At 37.8% G+C, this 20,377-nt stretch overlaps 1 protein-coding gene across 1 annotated transcript in view; it reads left to right on the top strand.

The window, feature by feature from the left end:
* Window positions 1-516: 516 nt before the first annotated feature.
* CFAP70 (cilia and flagella associated protein 70) overlaps window positions 517-20,377 on the top strand; it is a 175,136-nt gene continuing 155,275 nt past the window's right edge. The window contains exons 1-2 of the mRNA XM_057505972.1: window positions 517-1,838; window positions 2,798-2,984. Of these exons, the coding sequence (XP_057361955.1) occupies window positions 1,500-1,838; window positions 2,798-2,984 (526 nt within the window). The 5' untranslated portion in view covers window positions 517-1,499. The remainder of the gene's footprint in view (window positions 1,839-2,797; window positions 2,985-20,377) is intronic.

Here is a 20,377-nt window from a genome sequence, read left to right as displayed (position 1 = left end):
CCCCACTGAAATCAGTCATCTGCGGAAACGAGTTCCTCGAGACAGGGAGGGTTCACGGAGCGCAGGCGCAGACACTCACCTTGGGGCTACAGCTCGTTTTCCTCCCTGAGAATGTTATCGCGAGTCTTGGGTACACTTATACTGATTACGGAAACAGTTCTCGCGAGAGGTAATTGGTTGCTATAGTTGCGAAAAAAGCGCTCCGGCAGTTACCTGAGGTAGAGGTAGGACAGCTATCGCTCTTCGAAAAACTCTCTTCCCGGCCTTCCCACCCCAGCGTCAGGCTAAACGTACAGACCTCATCCCCGCGCGACTGCACTCTGGGACAGACGTTAGACGCCGCTGACCCCTCTGGGGAGCGGACGCTCCCGCTATCCTCAGGCCTCCCACCCGAAGCCACACTTGGACGCTGTTTTCTCCTTTGCGCGGAGACCCCCGCAGTAAGCTCACACTGCGCCCGTCTCCACCCCGCGCTCAGCCACATTGTTTCCTTCATGTAACCTGTTTCTCCTTGGACTCTTCCTCTGCAGCCTGTACTGAGCAGATGACTAATGTGGAGAGTCCCCGCCTGACTGCCCTGATCATAATTTGCAGCTAGCCAGATTTCTTGAATTCACTGTTGAACAAATACGCTGCCACTGCTTCTTGCAGACAAGGCATGGGGCCAGGCACTCTCAAAGTCTGTAAATAGGAATGAGCGATTACTTGTGTTTAAGGGGGTGATTGAGTATTCAGGAAAAGCAGTGCGTATTAATAATACCGTTTGCGCGGTGCTTCATAGGTTAAGCAGTTTTACTATTTGAGTGGATATTTGCAATAATTGTGAAACAGGTCAGAAGTTACCCATTTTACTGAAGATGGAACTGAGGCTCAGAGAAGTTAGGCAATCATCCACAGTCAGGCTGGTGAAGGCCTGCTTTAATGCTCTACTATTGAAAAGGAAAGGAGATCTGATGAAAAAGATACCAGATGTAAGCTTGGTAAGAAAGTTGCCAGGGCCACTTAGGCCCTGAATGAGCGTGGAGGCATTGTGTTGAACAAGTGACCTAAGACTTTTGGGTGACTGGGAAAATGAGGGAGTAGTTGAGAAGAGGCAGAATAATTACAAAGCCTGGGGGCAGCTGGTACTTCTTTTTTGTACCCCCAGTCTTAGATATACTTAGCACAGTATGTCCTAAGTAAATATTTTAATTGAATTAAGTTCTACTTTGAATTCAGTCAGAAAACATGATCTTAAAAACAAAAATGATATAGAATTTATTTTTGAAAGTGTGTCCTCACTGTTGTAATATAGTTAGAAAATAGCTTTGACTAAGTAAGACATGTCTTTTCCCATTAGACTAACCATTCTATGTGGTTGCTTCTTTCTCGTTATCAAAATATTTGTTTTTGTAAAAGAGAAATTAAATAACTTTGGGCTTTGCACATCAGAAAAAAAAAGCTACCAAAGAACACTATGAAGAATGTGGGGAATGCCCTCTTTGTCTTAATGATAATTTATGTTTAATGGGTTAGTTACATGTATAAGGATCTTTTTAGCACTAGCCAGTGGAATCATCCTTGTAACCAGCTCCCTAAAGCACTGCCTATTTAGCAGGCAGCAAGGGATGGAAAGGGCTCCAAACAATCCTGGACTGTGGCATTCCCCTTGGTTCTCCCCTGGTATTGGTTACAACGTAAGGTGGGTACTTTTGCAGCTTTGGTACATGAGGGAACTGGTTCATTATGTTTACAGAGACCAAAGAAGATCAGAGGGACTTTGCCCAAGTGCCAATATGGAGCAGGTGTCATCAACAGGCAGATCTGTGCAAATCACTGTGACAGAAGGATATGACTTGGTAAAGTGTTTTACTGAAACAGTCCCTAGTTTATTCATTCTTCTTGAAAGTACATTTGCCTTTGAGCTCAGGTCTCCCTGTCAGACATCTACCTGTGAGTTGGTGGGAGATGTGTTGGGAGCAGCAGTGGAAGGAATGAAGTTTTGCATCACCCTGTACCACCAAACCTGCTGGCTTTACATAGCAATGGCACTTCCTTCTCAGTGTTATTGTTACTCCTCATTGTTGGTCTGTCATCCTATGTGTGTAAGACACATGGCATTTGAATACTAAATTTAACAGGGGTGAAACAAAAAGTGGTTTTCATTTTTCTAGACAACAGTTCCTTTCTCCTGAAATAGATCTGAACCCTTCCAGAGTTTCTCTTGTGATTAATTTCATTGGATGAATTTAAATAATAAAACTACAATATGACATAAATATTAAAAATTACAAGAATACTGAAACAGCAAAATATTCACTCAGTATTATGAAGTCCAAATGCTTATTCCAAAACAGGATGTGATAAATGATCTCTACTTTGTTTTAAAAGGTATATATAAAAAATGTATATATAAATGTGTATGCATACATACACACGCATATATATGCACAGCAAAACTCTAGAAAATATATTCTAAAATATTAATAGTACATGCATGTTAGAGTGAGATTATAGGTACTTTGTTTTCCTATGTGTTTATCTCATTTTTTCAAATGTTGCACAATACATTTTTGTAATCATATAAACACGATAAATATTATTTTTCAAAACTCAAATATAATGACATTTAAATAGGATGTTGGGTATAGGTTAACTGGACTTGGTAGTGACTTTCTACCTACCCCTTTTATAATTTGTGGTATGGCTTGTTATGAAAACATGGAAAATGCTATTTAGTTCAAGTTAATGGGTTGCCAGATGTGTAGGAAAATTCTCTATTTGGTGTGATTGTAAAATGGTATGTTTCTGTCAACAGAAAGGTTTTAAAGGAGATTCTCCAGTTACCTTTATTCGTGCAGAATTCAATCAGGCGGTTCTGGGAGACTCTGCAAAAATTACTGTTTCTCCAGAAGGAAATGCAAAATACAACTTCACCAGCAGTTTTGAGGTCAATCCTGAAGGAGGAATTACTTTAGATGACCTCGCCCACAAACCTGTGTTCTGTAAGTCCTCGTGGTTCTAAAAATCTTAATTATATGAGTATGTTATGAGGAGACTCTGAGGAATTAGTAGCCATTGTTGGAACAAATTAACTCACCTTACCTTCATAATCTAGAAATAACATGGTATATTTTGAGTTCTACCTGCTTCTGACAGCAGTCACCATGGCCTACTAATTTTAATCAGTTTTTATCAGAAACCTTTTGACATGACTGAACTTTGCTACCCTTATCTCTTAAGCTGAGTTGGGAGTTTTACCTTTGTATTCCTGTATTTAGGGTTACCAGAGTTAGAAAAAATGAAAAAAAAAATTGGAACATACTTACACTAAAAAATCATTTGTTGTCTGAAACTCACATTTAATTGGGCATCTCATATTTTACCTGGCAACTCTATCTGTACTTCTGTATACTGAACATACTGTATAGCAATGATTAATTTGCCTCCCTTGTTTGCTAGAGGAGGTACTTTTTGATATTGGGACTGTCTCTTACTTATTTCACAATTGCTAGTGCCTAGAAATATCTGGGATATAAAAGGGCCTGAAAAGAGTTTTTTGAATGAATGAATAGATGGTTTCTGTGTCTAAACTTTTACAGTTTCTATCTGCATGGTATTATTTCTGATATAATATGTTCCTACACCTATATACTAGTCTAAGGCTTTTTTTGTTTTTATCCCTACTCTTTATTTTTTGTTTCGTTATTTTTTTAGTGGCGCATCTCCTTGGGTATCTGCCAGAAAACACAGATTCCAAGATCCCAAACCAGAGAGTTGGGACCTGGGTATCTATAAAGTATTCCAGAGCAGTGTTTTCCAAACCTGAGGTTTTCTGAGGCTGTGGTAGAAAATAGTCTTCACGGTCCCACCCCAGACCACCAAATTCACAGCTGCCAGGGGAGGACACTAGGTAACTGCATGTTGGAATGAAAGTCTCAAGTGACTCCTGGGAAACACTGCTTCAAAGAGTGATTCCTAGCTGTGGCCTAGCTGGGACTCAGTCACCCATAGAAGCATCCATCTGACCCATACACTCTGACCACTCCCTTCTACTTCTTTCTTCTTTGATCTGTGCTTTTCTGTCATGTCAAATAAGAGGAGTATCCTGATTGCCTTTCTTCCCTAGCATGTTGGATGGAAAAGGCAGAACTAGAATATTATTTTAAATGTGTCACTGAATTCATGAGAAAGAAAGGGCAAGGGCAATCCCTTTGTTCTAGAGGCAAAGCAGGAACAGAAATGTGCAACTCTTGGACAGCTGCCGTTTGTGTGTGGTGGTGTTGGGGGACAGGATAATAGTCCAAAATCTAGGGACTTGGGTTCTAATGCTCTTAACAGGGTCAGAGACCTTGGGCTACTGTAGATGGGGAGTTGAGACTGAGACCAATCTCCTCCCCAACAAGCCAAAAATCAGAAAGAGTGGACTAGAAAAACAAATCCACTTACCATCACACCTTTCTAGGCCCTGGATAGACAAAAAAGTTTTCCTTAAAAATTAGTAATCATAAGGTTATATGCCTATCATTAAATAATACATATTGTCTTAAAACATGCAAGAAACATTTATATAATAAAAACTGGTACATACTAGGTCATAAAGCAAGTCATGCCATAAACCAAAGAATCAGTTGCATACAAAGTTCACTGATGAGAATACAACAGTCAGCAAAATTAGAAATCAATAACAAAAAGATAGCAAAAAAAAAATCCATTTGTTTGAAGACATACTTACGACTAATTCATGGGACAAAGAAGAAATCATAATACACTGTAAGGCATTCAGAATCAATCAAGAGTAAAACACCAAATATCAAACTTGTGGGATATAGATAAAATAGTACTTAGAGATACATTTATAACCTTAAGTGCAAACATTAGAACATTTAAAACAGAACTTCTGCCTCCGAGAAGAAGGAGTAGATATACTTTAACCTCATTAAGCCTCATTAAGTACAAGTACAAACTCTGGACATTATGGATAAAAAAGATTCTGAAACATGGAGAGGAGGAAACCTAAGACCTGAGGAAAGACACAGTGGTGAGTTCCTTGGGTTTTCTTTTTACCTCATATATCCCAGATTTATCTTGAAGAAGCCAGCAACCTGGAAATATGAATGGATACAGACCAAAAACAGAAAGAAAGAAAGCCCAACAAAAGTCTTCTCTAACCAAAAGACCAGGAAAGGGGTTACATAGCAAGACAGGAAACTTTTAGACAGTAACTGCTTTAGCTAGTTACAGTAGCCCAAGGTCTCTGACCCTGTTATGGCAAATACCACAGGGAAAGTAAAAAAAAGCCCCACCCACACCCAAGCTGAGTGAGGAACCTAGACTTCCACTCTTATAAAGCCCCAGTACCCTGGCTTGGTGGTATCAGAGAAGACCAAATAAGAAACCAGGATTCATACCAAGAATTGGATGATCTCAAACTGAATTTAAAAAGGCAATCAGTAGATGCTAACAACAACATGACAGATATTTCAGAATTATTAGATAAATATTTTAAATAAACCTTGGTAAAAATGCTTTAATAAGCAGTTGGCAAATATGCTGGAAACAAATTAAAAAAATAAAAGACTCAACAGAGAAATATGAAAAGCTCAGTGCATGGGCTCAACAGTACAATGGAGGATACAGAGGAATGAGTTGGTGAGCTAGAAGATAGAGATTATCCAATTTGAGTAATAGAGAAGAAATAGACTAAAAGGAAAATATGAACAAAGCTTTGGAGGCCCCTGTGAGACTATGACAAAAGACCTAATATTAGTATTATTAGCATCTCAGACAGGAGAAAGAGGGTGAGGTCAAAGAAGTAAAGCCTGAAAACTCCCTAACTTTGGCAAGAGGCATAAACCTACAAATTCAAGAAACTGAGCAAACTCCCAACAGGATAAACCCAAAGAAACCTATACTAAGAAACATCATAATTAAGCTTCTGAAAACTAAAGACACAGAAAAAGAACTGAAAGTAGGAGAAAACATTTAGAATACCATCAATTTCTCATTAGAAACCATGGAGACTGCAGGAAAAGCATAGTATTTTCAAAGTGACTGAAAACTGTCCATCCAGGTATAACAACAAAGCAAAACTGAAGGAACAAAATAGCAGCAGACTCACAGACTCCAAGAAGGCATTAGTGGTTACCAAAGGGGAGGAGTAGGGGAGGAGTGGGGGAGGGTGGGTTGTGGGGGAGGGAGAAGGGGTTGTGGGGTGTCATGATTGGTGCACATGGTGTGTGTGGGGTCACGGGGAAGACAGTGTAGGTCAGAGAAGACAAATAGGGACTCTGTAGCATCTTAATACACTTGATGGACAGTGACTGCAATGGGGTATGGGGGGGGCGTTGATAATAAGGGTGAATGTAATAACATTGTTTTACATTGTTTTTCTTGTGAAACCTTCATAAGAGTGTATATCAATGATACCTTAGTAAAAAAGCAAAACCCAAAAACAACAGAAAAACTGTCCATCCAGGATCCAATACCCGGAGAAAAGATATGAAGGATAAATCAAGGCATTCTCAGATGAAAGAAGAGTAAGAATTTATCACCAGCAGACCTACCCTAAAACAGTACTGAAGGAATTTTCTAAACAGAAAGGAAATGATAAAAGAACAAACTGAGGAACATCAAGAAAGACAACAAAGTGTGGTAAACAAAACTTGGATAGATAAAGTAAGCTTTCCTTCTTGAGTTTTCTAAATTGTATTTGACACCTGAAACAAAGCATAACACTATCTGATGCAGTTCTAAGTATATATTGAGAAAATATTTCAGGAAATTTTTAATTAGGACAAAGAGAAGTAAGGGAGGTAAAATTTCTGCACTTCACTCAAACTAGTGAAATGATGACAACAGTAGAGTGTAGTAAGTAATGTATATATAATGCAATACATAGAGCAACAACTAAAAAATCTACACAGAGGCATATTAAAAGTTTTACAGATAAACCAAAATGGAATTCTACAGAATGTTCAAGTAATCCACAGGAAGGCAGAAAATAGGAAACTAAGTACTGAAAAAGAGAGGGCAAACAAAAAACCCCAGCAAACTAAAGCCCTCATATATTAATAATTACATTAAATATGTCAAGATACAGAGGTTGCAGAGTGGATTAAAAAACATGACCTAACTATGTGCTGTGTACAAGAAACTCAAAATATAACCATATATATAGTCAGGTAAAAACCAAAAGGTATATCATGCCCACATTAATCAAAACAAGTAGAAGTGACTATATAAGCATCAGATAGACTTCGCAAAAAAAAAAAAAAAGAGACAGAGAAGTTCACTATATAATGATGAATGGATCAATCCATCAAGAAGACAGCAATCCTAAATATGTATGCACCAAGCAACAGAGCTGTGAAAACTGATGAAACTGCAGAAACAGAGCTGGTAAAACTGAAAGGAGGTATAGACAGATCCACAATTATAGCTGGAGATGTAAAACACCTTTCAGCAATTCATAGAATAACTAGATAGAAATTCAGGAAGGATATAGAAAAACTCAACAACACCATCAACCAACAAGATCTAATCAATATTTATAGAACACCCAATAGCAAAATACACAATATGTTCAAAAGCCCACAGACCATAAAGCAAAATCTTATCCTGTGTTGTAAACTTAACCTCAACAAATTTAAGTGAATTAAAATAATACAGAATGTGTTCTCTGACAACAACAGTAGCAAAGTAGAAATCAATAATAGAAAGATAACCAAAAACTCTCCAAATCCTTCAAAACTAAAAGATACACTTTTTAAAATTGAAGTGTAGTTGACATACAATATTATATTGTACACACAGTGGTTCAACAGGTACCCACATTATTAAATCCTCACCCCAATTAGTGAAGTTACTCTCTGTCAACATAGGAAGATGTTACAGAATCATTGGATATATTCTCCATGCTGTACTACCATCCCTGTGACCAACTTATGTTACGATTTGATTGAGAATTTTTGTGCCCCTTTATCCCCCTCATTCATCCCACTTCTCCCCCATGGAAACCACCTGAAAGAGACACTTTTACATAATCCATGGGTTAAAGAGGAAATATCAAGGAAATTGAAAAATACATTGAGCTGAATGGAAAGAAAAAGACAACATAGCAAAGTTTGTGGGACATAGCTAAAGCACTGAGAAAATTTATAGCACTAAATTCATACACTAGAAAAGGGGAAAAGCCTCAAGTTGGTAATCAAAACTCTCACTTCAAGAATGTGTAAAAAGAGCAAAAGAAATCCAAAGCAATGGAAGGAAATAAAAAAAGCAGAAGTTAATGAAATGCAAACAGAAAAACAATAGGGAAAATCAATGAAACAAACAGCTGGTTATCTGAAACCATCAAAATCAAAAAAATCTCTAAGACTGACAGAGAGGGAGGACACAACAAATTATCAATATTAGGAATAAAGGGAATAATACCAGAGATACTGCAGACATTAAAAGGATATTAAGTAAATATTAAGTACAACTCTACATGTATAAATTTGACAACAAAACTTCTTGAAAAACACAAACAATAAGTCACCCTACATGAAATAAATTACATTGCTCTAAAACTCTTCAGGAAATTGAATTCATAATTTCAAATCTCCAAGGCCAGATAGCTTCACTGGATAATTCTACCAAAAGTTGTAATGAAAACTAACACTAATTCTACTGATCTTCCAGAAAATAGAAGAGGAAGAAACACTTCATTTCATGAAGCTATTGTTACACTGATACCACAACCAAAGACAGTACAAAAAAAGAAAACTATAGGCCAGTGTCATGAATATAGACACAAAAATCCTGACAATAGCAGATTTGTCAAATTCTACTTGCCAAATAGAATTCAGCAATTTTTAAAAAGAGTTATAAAAAGAAATCACCATTGTAAGGGTTTGATTCCAGGGATTCAAGGCTGGCTCAATATATGAAAATCAATGTATTCCACTATATTCATGGTCTGAAGAAGAAATAGCACATTGATCATATTGATTCAAACAGCAATGGCATTTGGCAAAACTCAACACCAGTTCATGACTAAAAACTCTCAGGGAAATACAAGTAGAGAGAACTTCCTCAACCTGATAAAGGCTGTCATTATACTTAATGGTGAAAGATGGAGTGCTTTCCCCATAAGGTTGGGGACAAGTCAAAGAGGTCTGCTTCCACAACTCATATTAACATAGAGCTGAAGTTCTAGACAGTGCAATAGGGTAAGAAAACGGAATAGAAGATATATAGACCTGAAATAAATCTTCCTATTTGCAGATGGCATGATTGTCTACATAGAAAACATCAAGGACTATACAAAACATATAGAAAGAAAAAGTGAGTTAAACAAGATTATAGGATGCAAGGTAAATGAAATGTACAAAAATAATTTCTATATACTAGTGATAAATACAAGGACACTGATGTTAAAAATACAGTACCATTTACAATTGCCTTTTAAAATTAAACACGGCGTAAATTTAGAAAAATGTATATAGGACTTAAGTGCTGAAAACTGTTGAATGAAAACTTTTAAAAGATCTTTATAAATGGAGAGACATACTGTGCTCATGGACTGGGAGATTTAACATAGCTAAGATTGAATGTAATTCCTGTTAAAATTCCAGAAAGATATTTTTTGTAGAAATGGACAAGACTACTCTAAAGTTTATATGGAAAAGCAAAGGAACTAGAATAGTCAAAACAATTTTGGAAAAGAATAAAACAGGAAGTATCAGTGTACATGATTTCATGATTTACTATATAGCTACATTAATCAAAATTGTGTGGCATTGGTAGAAGGACACATAAATCAATGAAATGCATAGAGAACACAGAAATAGACCCATTCAAATATGCCTAGCTGATTTTTGACAAAAGTGCAAAAATCAATTCATTGGAGGAAAGATAGCCTTTTCAACAAATGATGTTAGAGCAGTTGGACATCCATAAGGAACAAAAGGAAACTCAACTTTAGTCTCATACCATTTACAGAAAGTAACTAAAATGGATCACAGACTTGTGTAAATTGTAAAGCTACAAAATGTTAAGAAAAAATCCTCAAATTTTTCAAGATCTAAGTTTGGCAGAGTTTTTTCTTTTTAATTACGGTATCATTGATATACAATCTTATGAAGGTTTCACATGAGCAACATTGTGCTTTCAATATTCACCCGTATTATCTATCCCCCCCCCCCCCCATTGCAATGACTGTCTATCAGTATAGTTAGATTAGGCAAAAAGTTCTTAACACCAAAAGTATGATTCATAAAAGGAAAAAAACTAGTGAGTTGGACTTCATCAAAATTAAAAACTTGCTCAGTGCAAGACCCTGTTGAGAGGATTAAAGACAAGCTACAGAGAGGAAGTTTTTGCAAATCACAGTCTGACAAAGCACTAGTATCTAGAAAATTAAAGAACTCTCAAAACTCAACAGTAACATTTCCAAACAGTGCAGTTGCAAAGCAGACAAAGGATATGAAGAGACATTTCACCAAAGAGAATGTACAGATGGCATATAAGAATATGAAAAAGTGTTTAGCATCATTAGCCATTAGGTAAATGCAAACAAGAACTACAATGAGATACCACTATGTACCTTATGAGGATGGCTAAAATAAAAACTAGTGAAAACACTGAATGCTGACAAGGTTGTAAAGAACTTGGATCACTGATACATTGCAGGTAGGAATATAAAATGTCAAGATTTCTGGTGGGAATGTCACATGTTACTCTAGAAACCAGTTTGGCAATTTCTTTAAGAACTAAATAAGCAAACTATGATATGATAGAACAGTTGCACTCCTGAGCATATATCCCAGTAAAATGAAGACGTATTCACACAAAAACCAGCATGTTATTGATTTTCTTTCCTTTTTTTAAATTAAGGTATCATTGATATACACTCTTATGAAGTTTTCACAAGAAAAACAATATGGTTATTACATTCACCCTTATTATCGAGTCCCACCCATACCTCATTACAGTCACTATCCATCAGTGTAGTAAGATGCTACAGAGTCCCTATTTGTCTTCTCTGACCTACACTGTTTTCCCTGTGGCCCCACACACACCATGTGTACCAATCATAATACCACAGAATCCTCTTCTCACTCCCTCCCCACCTGCCCTGCCCACCCCTCCCCTTTGGTAACCACTAGTCTCTTCTTGGAGTCTGTGAGTCTGCTGCTATTTTGTTCCTTCAGTTTTGCTTCATTGTTATACTCCACAAATGAGGGAAATCATTTGGTATTAATCTTTTCTCTCCCTGACTTATTTCACTGAGCGTAATACCCTCTAGCTCCATCCATGTTGTTGCAAATGGTAGGATTTGTTTCTTTCTTATGGCTGAATAGTATTCCATTGTGCGTATGTACCACATCTTCTTTATCCATTCATCTACTGAGGCACACTAAGGTTGCTTCCATTTCTTGGCATTGTAAACAGTGCTGTGATAAACATAGGGGTGCATATATCTTTTTGAATCTGGCTCCTGCATTCTTTTTATTTTTTTAATTTTTTATTAAGGTATGATTGATATACACTCTTATGAAGGTTTCACATGAAAAACCAATGTGGTTACTACATTCACCCACATCATCAAGTCCCCACCCATACCCCAATGCAATCACTGTCCATTAGTGCAGCAAGTTGTCAGAGATCCACTATGTCCCTTCTCTGTGATATACTGTTCTCCCCGTGATCCCCCACACCATGTGTACTAAACATAATACCCCTCAGTCCCCTTATCCCTCCCTCTCCACCTGCCCTCCCACTCCCCTCCTCTGTGATAACCACGAGTTCATTCTTGGAGACCGTGAGTCTGCTGTGATTTTGTTCCTTCAGTTTTGCTTCATTGTTATACTCCACACAAATGAGGGAAATCATTTGGCATTTGTCTTTCTCTACCTGGCTTATTTCACTGAGCCAGCTCCATCCATAATGTCCTCCAGCTCCATTCATATCGTTGCAAATGGTAGGATTTGTTTCTTTCTTATGGCTGAATAGTATTCCATTGTATATATATGTATCACATCTTCTTTGTCCATTCATCTACAGATGGACACTTAAGTTGCTTCCATATATTGGCTATTGTAAAAAGTGTGCAATAAACATAGGGGTGCATATGTCTTTTTGAATCTGAGAATTTGTATTCTTTGGGTATATTCCAAGGAGTGGGATTCCAGAGTCAAATGGTATTTCTATTTTTAGTTTTTCGAAGAACCTCCATATTGCTTTCCACAATGGTTGAACTAGCTTACATTCCCACCCACAGTGTAGGAGGGTTCCTCTTTCTCCGCATCCTCACCAGCATTTATTTTTCTTAGTCTTTTTTATGCTAGCCATCCTTACTGGTGTGAGGTGATACCTCATTGTGCTTTTAATTTGCATTTCCCTGATGATTAGTGACGTGGAGCATCTTCTCATGTGTCTGTTGTCCATCTGAATTTCTTCTTACCTCTGCCCATTTTTTAATTGGATTATTTGATTTTTGTTTGTTGAGGTGAGTGAGCTCTTTATATATTTTGGATGTCAACCCTTTATTGGATCTGTCATTTATGAATATATTCTCCCATACTGTAGGATGCCTTTTTGTTCTCTTGGTCATGTCCTTTGCTGTACAGAAGATTTTCAGCTTGATACAGTCCCACTTGTTCATTTTTGCTTTTGTTTCCCTTGCCCAGGGAGATATGTTCATGAAGAAGTTGCTCATGTTTATGTCCATGAGATTTTTGCCTATGTTTTTTTCTAAGAGTTGTATGGTTTCATGACTTACATTCAGGTCTTTGATCCATTTTAAATTTACTTTAGTGTATGGGGTTAGACAGTGATCCAGTTTCATTCTCTTACATGTAGCTGTCCAGTTTTGCCAAGACCAGCTGTTGAAGACTCTGTCATTTCCCCATTGTATGTCCATGGCTCCTTTATCATATATTAAATTGACCATATATGTTTGGGTTAATGTCTGGAGACTCTATCTGTTCCACTGGTCTGTGGCTTGGTTCTTGTGCCAGTACCAAATTGTCTTGTTTACTGTGGCTTGTAGTAGAGCTTGAAGTTGGGAAATGAGATCCCCCCACTTTATTCTTCCATCTCAGGTTTGCTTTGGCTATTTGGGGTCTTTGGTGGTTCCATATGAATTTTAGAACTATTTGTTCCAGTTTGTTGAAGAATTCTGTCGGTGTTTTGATAGGGATTGCATTGAATCTGTAGATTGCTTTGGGCAGGATGGCCATTTTGACAATATTAATTCTTCCTAGCCAAGAGCATGCCATGGGATACGTTTCCATTTGTTAGTGTCCTTTTTAATTTGTCTTAAGAGTGTCCTGTAGTTTTCCAGGTATAGGTCTTTCACTTCCTTGGTTAGATTTATTCCTAGGTTTTTATTCTTTTTGATGCAATTGTGAATGGAATCGTTTTCCTGATATATCTTTCTATTAGTTCATTGTTAGTGTATAGGAAAGCCTCAGATGTCTGTGTATTAATTTTGTATCCTACAACTTTGCTGAATTCCGATATTTGTGCTAGTAGTTTTGGAGTGGAGTCTTTAGGGTTTTTTATGTACAATATCATGTCTTCTGCACATAGTGACAGTTTGACTTCTTCTATACTGATCTGGATTCCTTGTATTTCTTTGTTTTGTCTGATTGCTGTTGCTAGGACCTCCAGTACTATGTTGAATAACAGTGGAGAGAGTGGGCATCCCTTTCTTGTTTCCGATATTAGAGGAAAAGCTTTCAGCTTCTTGCTGTTCAGTATGATGTTGGCTGTGGGTTTTTCATGTATGGCCTTTATTATGTTGAGGTACTTGCCCCTCTATGCCCATTTTGTTGAGAGTGTTTATCATGAATGGATGTTGAATTTTGTTGAATGCTTTTTCAGCATCTATGGAGATGATCGTGTGGTTTTTGTCCTTCTTTTAGTCGATGTGGTGGATGATGTTGATGGATTTTCGAATGTTGTACCATCCTTGCATCCCTGAGATGAATCCCACTTGATCATGGTATATGATCCTCTACATGTATTTTTGAATTTGGTTTGCTAATATTTTGTTGAGTATTTTTGCATCTGTGTTCATCAGGGATATTGGTCTGTAGTTTTCTTTTTTTGTGGTGTCTTTGCCCGGTTTTGGTATTAGAGTAATGCTGGCTTCATAGAATGAGTTAGAAAGTATTCCCTCCTCTTCTATATTTTGGAAAACTTTAAGGAGAATGGGTATTATGTCTTCTCTGTATGTCGGGTAAAACTCCATGGTAAATCCATCTGGCCTGGGAGTTTTGCTCTTGGGTAGTTTTTTGATTACTGCTTCAATTTTGTTGCTGGTAATTGGTCTGTTTAGATTTTCTGTTTCTTCCTTTGTCAGTCTTGTAAGGTTGTATTTTTCTAGGAAGTTGTCCATTTCTTCTAGGTTTTCCAGCTTGTTAGCATATAGTTTTTTGTAGTATTCTCTCATAATTCTTTGTATTTCTGTGGTGTCTGTGGTGATTTTTCCTTTCTCATTCCTGATTCTGTTTATGTGTGTAGATTCTCTTTTTCTCTTAAGAAGTCTGTCTAGGGGCTTACCTATTTTGTTTATTTTCTCAGAGAACCAGCTCTTGGTTTCATTGATTTTTTTCTATTGTTTTATTCTTCTCAATTTTATTTTTTTCTTCTCTGATCTTTATTATGTTCCTCCTTCTGCTGACTTTAGGCCTCATTTGTTCTTCTTTTTCCGATTTCAATAATTGAGTCTTTAGACTATTCATTTGGGATTGTTCTTCCTTCTTTAAATATGCCTGGATTGCTATATACTTTCCTCTTAAGACGGCTTTTGCTGCATCCCACAGAAGTTGGGGCTTTGTGTTGTTGTTGTCATTTGTTTCCATATACTGCTTGATCTCTATTTTGATTTGGCCATTGATCCACTGATTATTTAGGAGCATGTTGTTAAGCCTCCATGTGTTTGTGAGCCTTTTCACTTTCTTTGAACAATTTATTTCTAGTTTTATACCTTTGTGATCTAAGAAGTTGGTTGGTAGAATTTCAGTCTTTTTGAATTTACTGAGGCTCTTTTTGTAGCCTAGTATGTGGTCCATTTTGGAGAATGTTCCATGTGAACTTGAGAAGAATGTGTATCCTGTTGCTTTTGGGTGTAGTTCTATAGATGTCTATTAGGTCCATCTGTTCCAGTGTGTTGTTCAGGACCTCTGTGTCCTTGCTTATTTTCTATCTGGTGAATCTGTCCTTCAGAGTGAGTGGTGTGTTGAAGTCTTCTAAAATAAATGCATTCTATTTCCTCCTTTAATTCTGTTAGTATTTGTTTCACATATGTTGGTGCTCCTGTATTGGGTGCATATATATTTATAATGGTTATATCCCCTTGTTGGGTTGACCCCATTATCATTATGTAGAGTCCTTCTTTATCTCTGTGACTTTCTTTGTTTTGAAGTCTATTTTGTCTGATACTAGTACTACAACACCTACTTTTTTCTCCCTGTTGTTTGTATGAAATGTCTTTTTCCATCCCTTGACTTTTAGTCTGTGCATGTCTGGGTTTGAGGTGAGTCTCTTGTAAACAGCATATAGATGGGTCTTGATTTTTTATCCATTCTATTACTCTGTGTCTTTTGATTGGTGCATTCAGTCCATTTACATTTAGGGTGATTATTGAAAGATATGTATTTACTGCCATTGCTGGCTTTAGGTTCTTGGTTACCAAAGGTTCAAGGTTAGCTTCTTTACTATCTTACTGTCTAACTTAACTCATTTATTGAGCTATTATAAACACAGTCTGATGATTCTTTATTTCTCTCCCTTCTTATTTCTCCTTCTCCCTCCATTCTTTATATGTTACGTGTTTTATTTTGTGCTCTTTTGTGTTTCCTTTGACTGATTTTGTGGGTAGTTGATTTTATTTTTTTGCCTTTGGTTAGTATTTGGTTGGTCTGCTTTTTTTGTTGTGATTTTATTTTTTCTGGTGACATGTATTTAGCGTTAGGAGTGCTTCCATCTAGAGCAGTCCCTCTAAAATACCCTGTAGAGGTGGTTTGTGGGAGGCAAATTCCCTCAACTTTTGCTTATCTGGGAATTGTTAAATCTTTCCTTCATATTTAAATGATAATCATGCTGGATACAGTATCCTTGTTCCAAGGGCCTTCTGTTTCCTTGCATTAAATATATCATGCCATTCTCTTCTGGCCTGTAGGGTTTCTGTTAAGAAGTCTGATGATAGCCTGATTGGTTTTCCTCTGTAGGTGACATTTTTTCTCTCTCTGGCTGCCTTTAATACTCTGTCCTTGTCCTTGATCTTTGCCATTTTAATTATTATGTGTCTTGATGTTGTCCTCCATGGGTCCCTTGTGTTGGGAGCTCTGTGGGCTTCGGTGGTTTGAGCGACTATTTCCTCTCCCAGTTTGGGAAAGTGTTCAGCAATTATTTCTTCAAAGACACTTTCTATCCCTTTTTCTCTCTTCTTCTTCTGGAACCCCTATAATGCGAATATTGTTCCGTTTGGATTGGTCACACAGTTCTCTTAATATTCTTTCATTCCTGGAGATCCTTTTATCTCAGACTGCATCAGCTTCTCTGTGTTGCTATTCTCTGATTTCTATTCCATTAACAGCCTCTTGCACCTCATCCATTCTGCTTTTAAGTCCTTCCAGAGATTGTTTTATTTTTGTATCCTCCCTTCTTAGCTCTTGCATATTTCTCTGCAAGTCCATCAGCATGGTTATGACCTTATTTTGAATTCTTTTTAGGAACATTAGTTAAGTTTATCTCCCCAGGTTCCCTCTCAGGGGAGGATGTCTGTGTGATTTTGGTCTGGATCAAATTCTTCTGCCTTTTCATGGCAATAGAAGTGGTCGTGGGCTGTTGGCGTGTGTGTCAGCTGGGTGAACAAAATCCCTTCCCACTTGCTCCTCGCCTTCTTCTCCTGGGAGAACGGTGACCCCTAGCGGCTTGTGCTGGGCAGCTGCATGCAGACGGGGTCTCTGATTCTTGCCCGGGCCGCTGTGGAGGAAGCTCTGCATGGCTGCTGTTCACATGGCTGGTCTCAGGCTGCTGCTCTACTATGGCGGGGTCACGCTGGGGGGGAACAGGCGGGAGGCTGTTTATCACCGTGAGGGGCCTCAGAGCTTTGCTGTCGCCCAGGGGGTTATGGCACCTGCTGTTCCCCGGGATTCCCAGCTGCTGTGCTGAGTGTGCCAGGATGCTTCCGTCCAGCTGTGAGGCTACTGTCCCTTTAAGACTTTCAAAAAGCACTCACTTTTCTTTTGTCTCAGGGGCGCCAGCTGTGGGAACCTGCTTGCAGGTTTTACTGTTCCATTTCCCTAGTATCCAGCACACCATGCACTGTGTGTCTATGCTCCCAGTGCGGGTGAGTAGGGCTGGGTATTAGCAGTCTTGGGCTCTCTCTCCCTCCCCGCTCTGACTCCTCTTCTCCTGCCAGAGAGCTGGGGTGAGGGGTGCTCGGGTCCCGCCGGGCCGCGGCTTGTCTCTTACCCCCTTCATGAGGTGCTGGGTTCTCACAGATTTAGATTTAGCCTGGCTGTTGTCCTGAATCTTCTGGTCTCTCTTTTTAGAATAATTGTATTTGTTGTATTTTCAATAATATATATGGTTTTGGGAGTAGATTTCCTCTGCCCTACTCACACCGCTATCGTGGTTCCGCTGGGTGCATAGATATTTTATAACAGTTATATCCTCTTGTTGAACTGACCCTTTTATCAGTATGTAATGTCCTCCTTTGTGTCTTGTTACTGTCTTTGTTTTGAATTCGATGTTGTCTGATACAAGTACTGCATCTCATGCTTTTTTCTCCCTATTAGTTGCATCAAATATCTTTCTCCGCTCCTTTACTTTCAGTCTGTGTATGTCTCTGTGTTTGAAGTGAGTCTCTTGTAGGCAGCATATAGATGGGTCTTATTGTTTTTTTTTTATTAATGTATCATTGATATACACCCTTATGAAGATTTCAGAAGAAAAACAATGTGGTTATTACATTCACCCTTATTATCAAGAACCCCCCTGTAGTCCACTGTAGTCACTGTCCATCAGTGTAGTAAGATTCCATGAAGTCCCTGTTTGTCTTCTCTAAGCTATACTGTCTTCCCTGTGACCCCACATGTACCATGGGTCTTGTTTTTTATCCATTCCATGACTCTGTGTCTTCTAATTGGTGCATTCAGAACATATACATTTTGGGTGATTATCAATAGATATATAGTTATTGCCATTGCAGGCTTTACATTCGTGGTTACCAAAGGTTCAAAGGTAATCCCCTTACTATCTAACAGTCTAATTTAACTCACTTAGTATGCTATTACAAACACAACCTAAAGGTTCTTTTTTTCCCTCCTTTTTCTTCCTCCTCTATTCTTTATATATTAGATATCATATTCTGTACTCTTTGTCTATCCCTCGATTGACTTTGGGGGTAGTTGATTTTATTTTGCATTTGCTTAGTAATTAGCTGTTCTACTTTCTTTACTGTGGTTTTATTTCCCCTGGTGACAGCTGTTTAGCCTTAGGAATACTTCCATCTATATCAGTCCCTCTAAAATACACTATAGAGGTGGTTTTTGGGAGGTAAATTCTCTCAGCTTTTGCTTATCTGAAAATTGTTTAAACCCTCCTTCAAATTTAAATGATAATCTTGCCAGATAGAGTATTCTTGGTTCAAGGCCCTTCTGTTTCATTGCATTAAATATATCATGCCACCCCTTTCTGGCCTGTAAGGTTTCTGTTGAGAAGTCTGATGATAGCCTGATGGGTTTTCCTTTGTATGTGATTTTTTTTTTCTCTGTCTAGCTGCTTTTAAAAGTCTGTCCTTATCCTTGATCTTTGCCATTTTAATTATTTTATGTCTTGGTGTTGTATTCCTTGTGTCCCTTGTGTAGGGAGATATGTGCACCTCCATGGCCTGAGAGGCTATCTCCTTCCCCAGATTGGGGAAGTTTTCAGCAATTTCCTCCTCAGAGACACTTTTTATCCCTTTTTCTCTCTTCTTCTTCTGGTACCCCTGTAATGCGAATATTGTTGTGTTTGGATTTGTAACACAGTTCTCTCAATGTTCTTTCATTCCTAGAGATCCTTTTTTCCCTCTGTGCCTCAGCTTCTTTATATTCCTCTTCTCTAATTTCTATTCCATTTACCGTCTCTTCTACTACATCTAATCTGCTTTTAAATCCATCCATTGTATGTTTCATTTCAGATATGGAATTTCTTAATCATTGAATCTCTGTCCTAAATTCATCCCTGAGTTCTTGAATATTTTTCTGTATCTCCATGAGTATGTTTATGATTTTTATTTTGAATTCTCTTTCAAGAATATCGGTGAGTTCAGTTTCACTTGGGTTTTCGTCTGGCATTTGCAAGATTTTTGTTTGAACCTGGTTCCTTTGCTGTTTCACATTTGTATGTGGTGCCCTCTATTGCCCAGAAGCTCTACTCTCTGGAGTTGCTTAGCCTCTGGAGTGATGTCGGGGGTCACAGAGGAGCAGTGCTGGTGCCGTTTTGTGAGGTCTGCTCTGTTCTCTAGGTGTATGCAGTCTGGCACAACCTTCTTTCCTGTTGCTCTTTTAGGATTGTTGTTTTTTTTTTTTTTTTGAATTTTTTTTTTTTATAATAATTATTTTTTATTGAAGGGTAGTTGACGCACAGTATTACATTACATTAGTTTCAAGTGTACAACACAGTGGTAGAACATTTATATACATAATTCTAGGTTCGAGCTATCACCCTACCAAGCTGTTACAATATCTTGACTATATTCCTTATGCTATACATTACATCGCGGTTACTTATTTATTTTACCATTGGAAGTCTGTCCTTTTTTTTCTTTTTTTTTTTTGTGAGGGCATCTCTCATATTTATTGATCAAATGGTTGTTAACGACAATAAAATTCTGTATAGGGGAGTCAATGCTCAATGCACATTCATTAATCCACCCCAAGCCTAATTTTCGTCAGTCTCCAATCTTCTGAGGCATAACAAACAAGTTCTTACATGTAGAACAAATTCTTACATAGTGAATAAGTTACATAGTGAACAGTACAAGGGCAGTCATCACAGAAACTTTCAGTTTTGCTCATGCATTATGAACTCTAAACAGTCAGTTCAAATATGAATAATCATTTGATTTTTATACTTGATTTATATGTGGATAACACATTTCTCTATTATTATTATTTTTAATAAAATGCTGAAGTGGTAGGTAGATACAAGATAAAGGTAGAAAACATAGTTTAGTGTTGTAAGAGAGCAAATGTAGATGATCAGGTGTGTGCCTGTAGACTATGTGTTAATCCAAGCTAGACCAGGGCAATAAAACATCCACGTATGCAGAAGATTTCTCTCAGAACAGGGGGGGTGAGGTTCTAAGCCTCACCTCTGTTGATCCCCAATTTCTCACCTGATGGCCCCC

Source organism: Manis pentadactyla, chromosome 8 (assembly GCF_030020395.1).
Source record: "Manis pentadactyla isolate mManPen7 chromosome 8, mManPen7.hap1, whole genome shotgun sequence".
Lineage (NCBI taxonomy): Eukaryota > Metazoa > Chordata > Mammalia > Pholidota > Manidae > Manis > Manis pentadactyla.
Note: the sequence above shows the minus strand (reverse complement) of the source record. Positions and strands in the feature narration are given on the sequence as shown.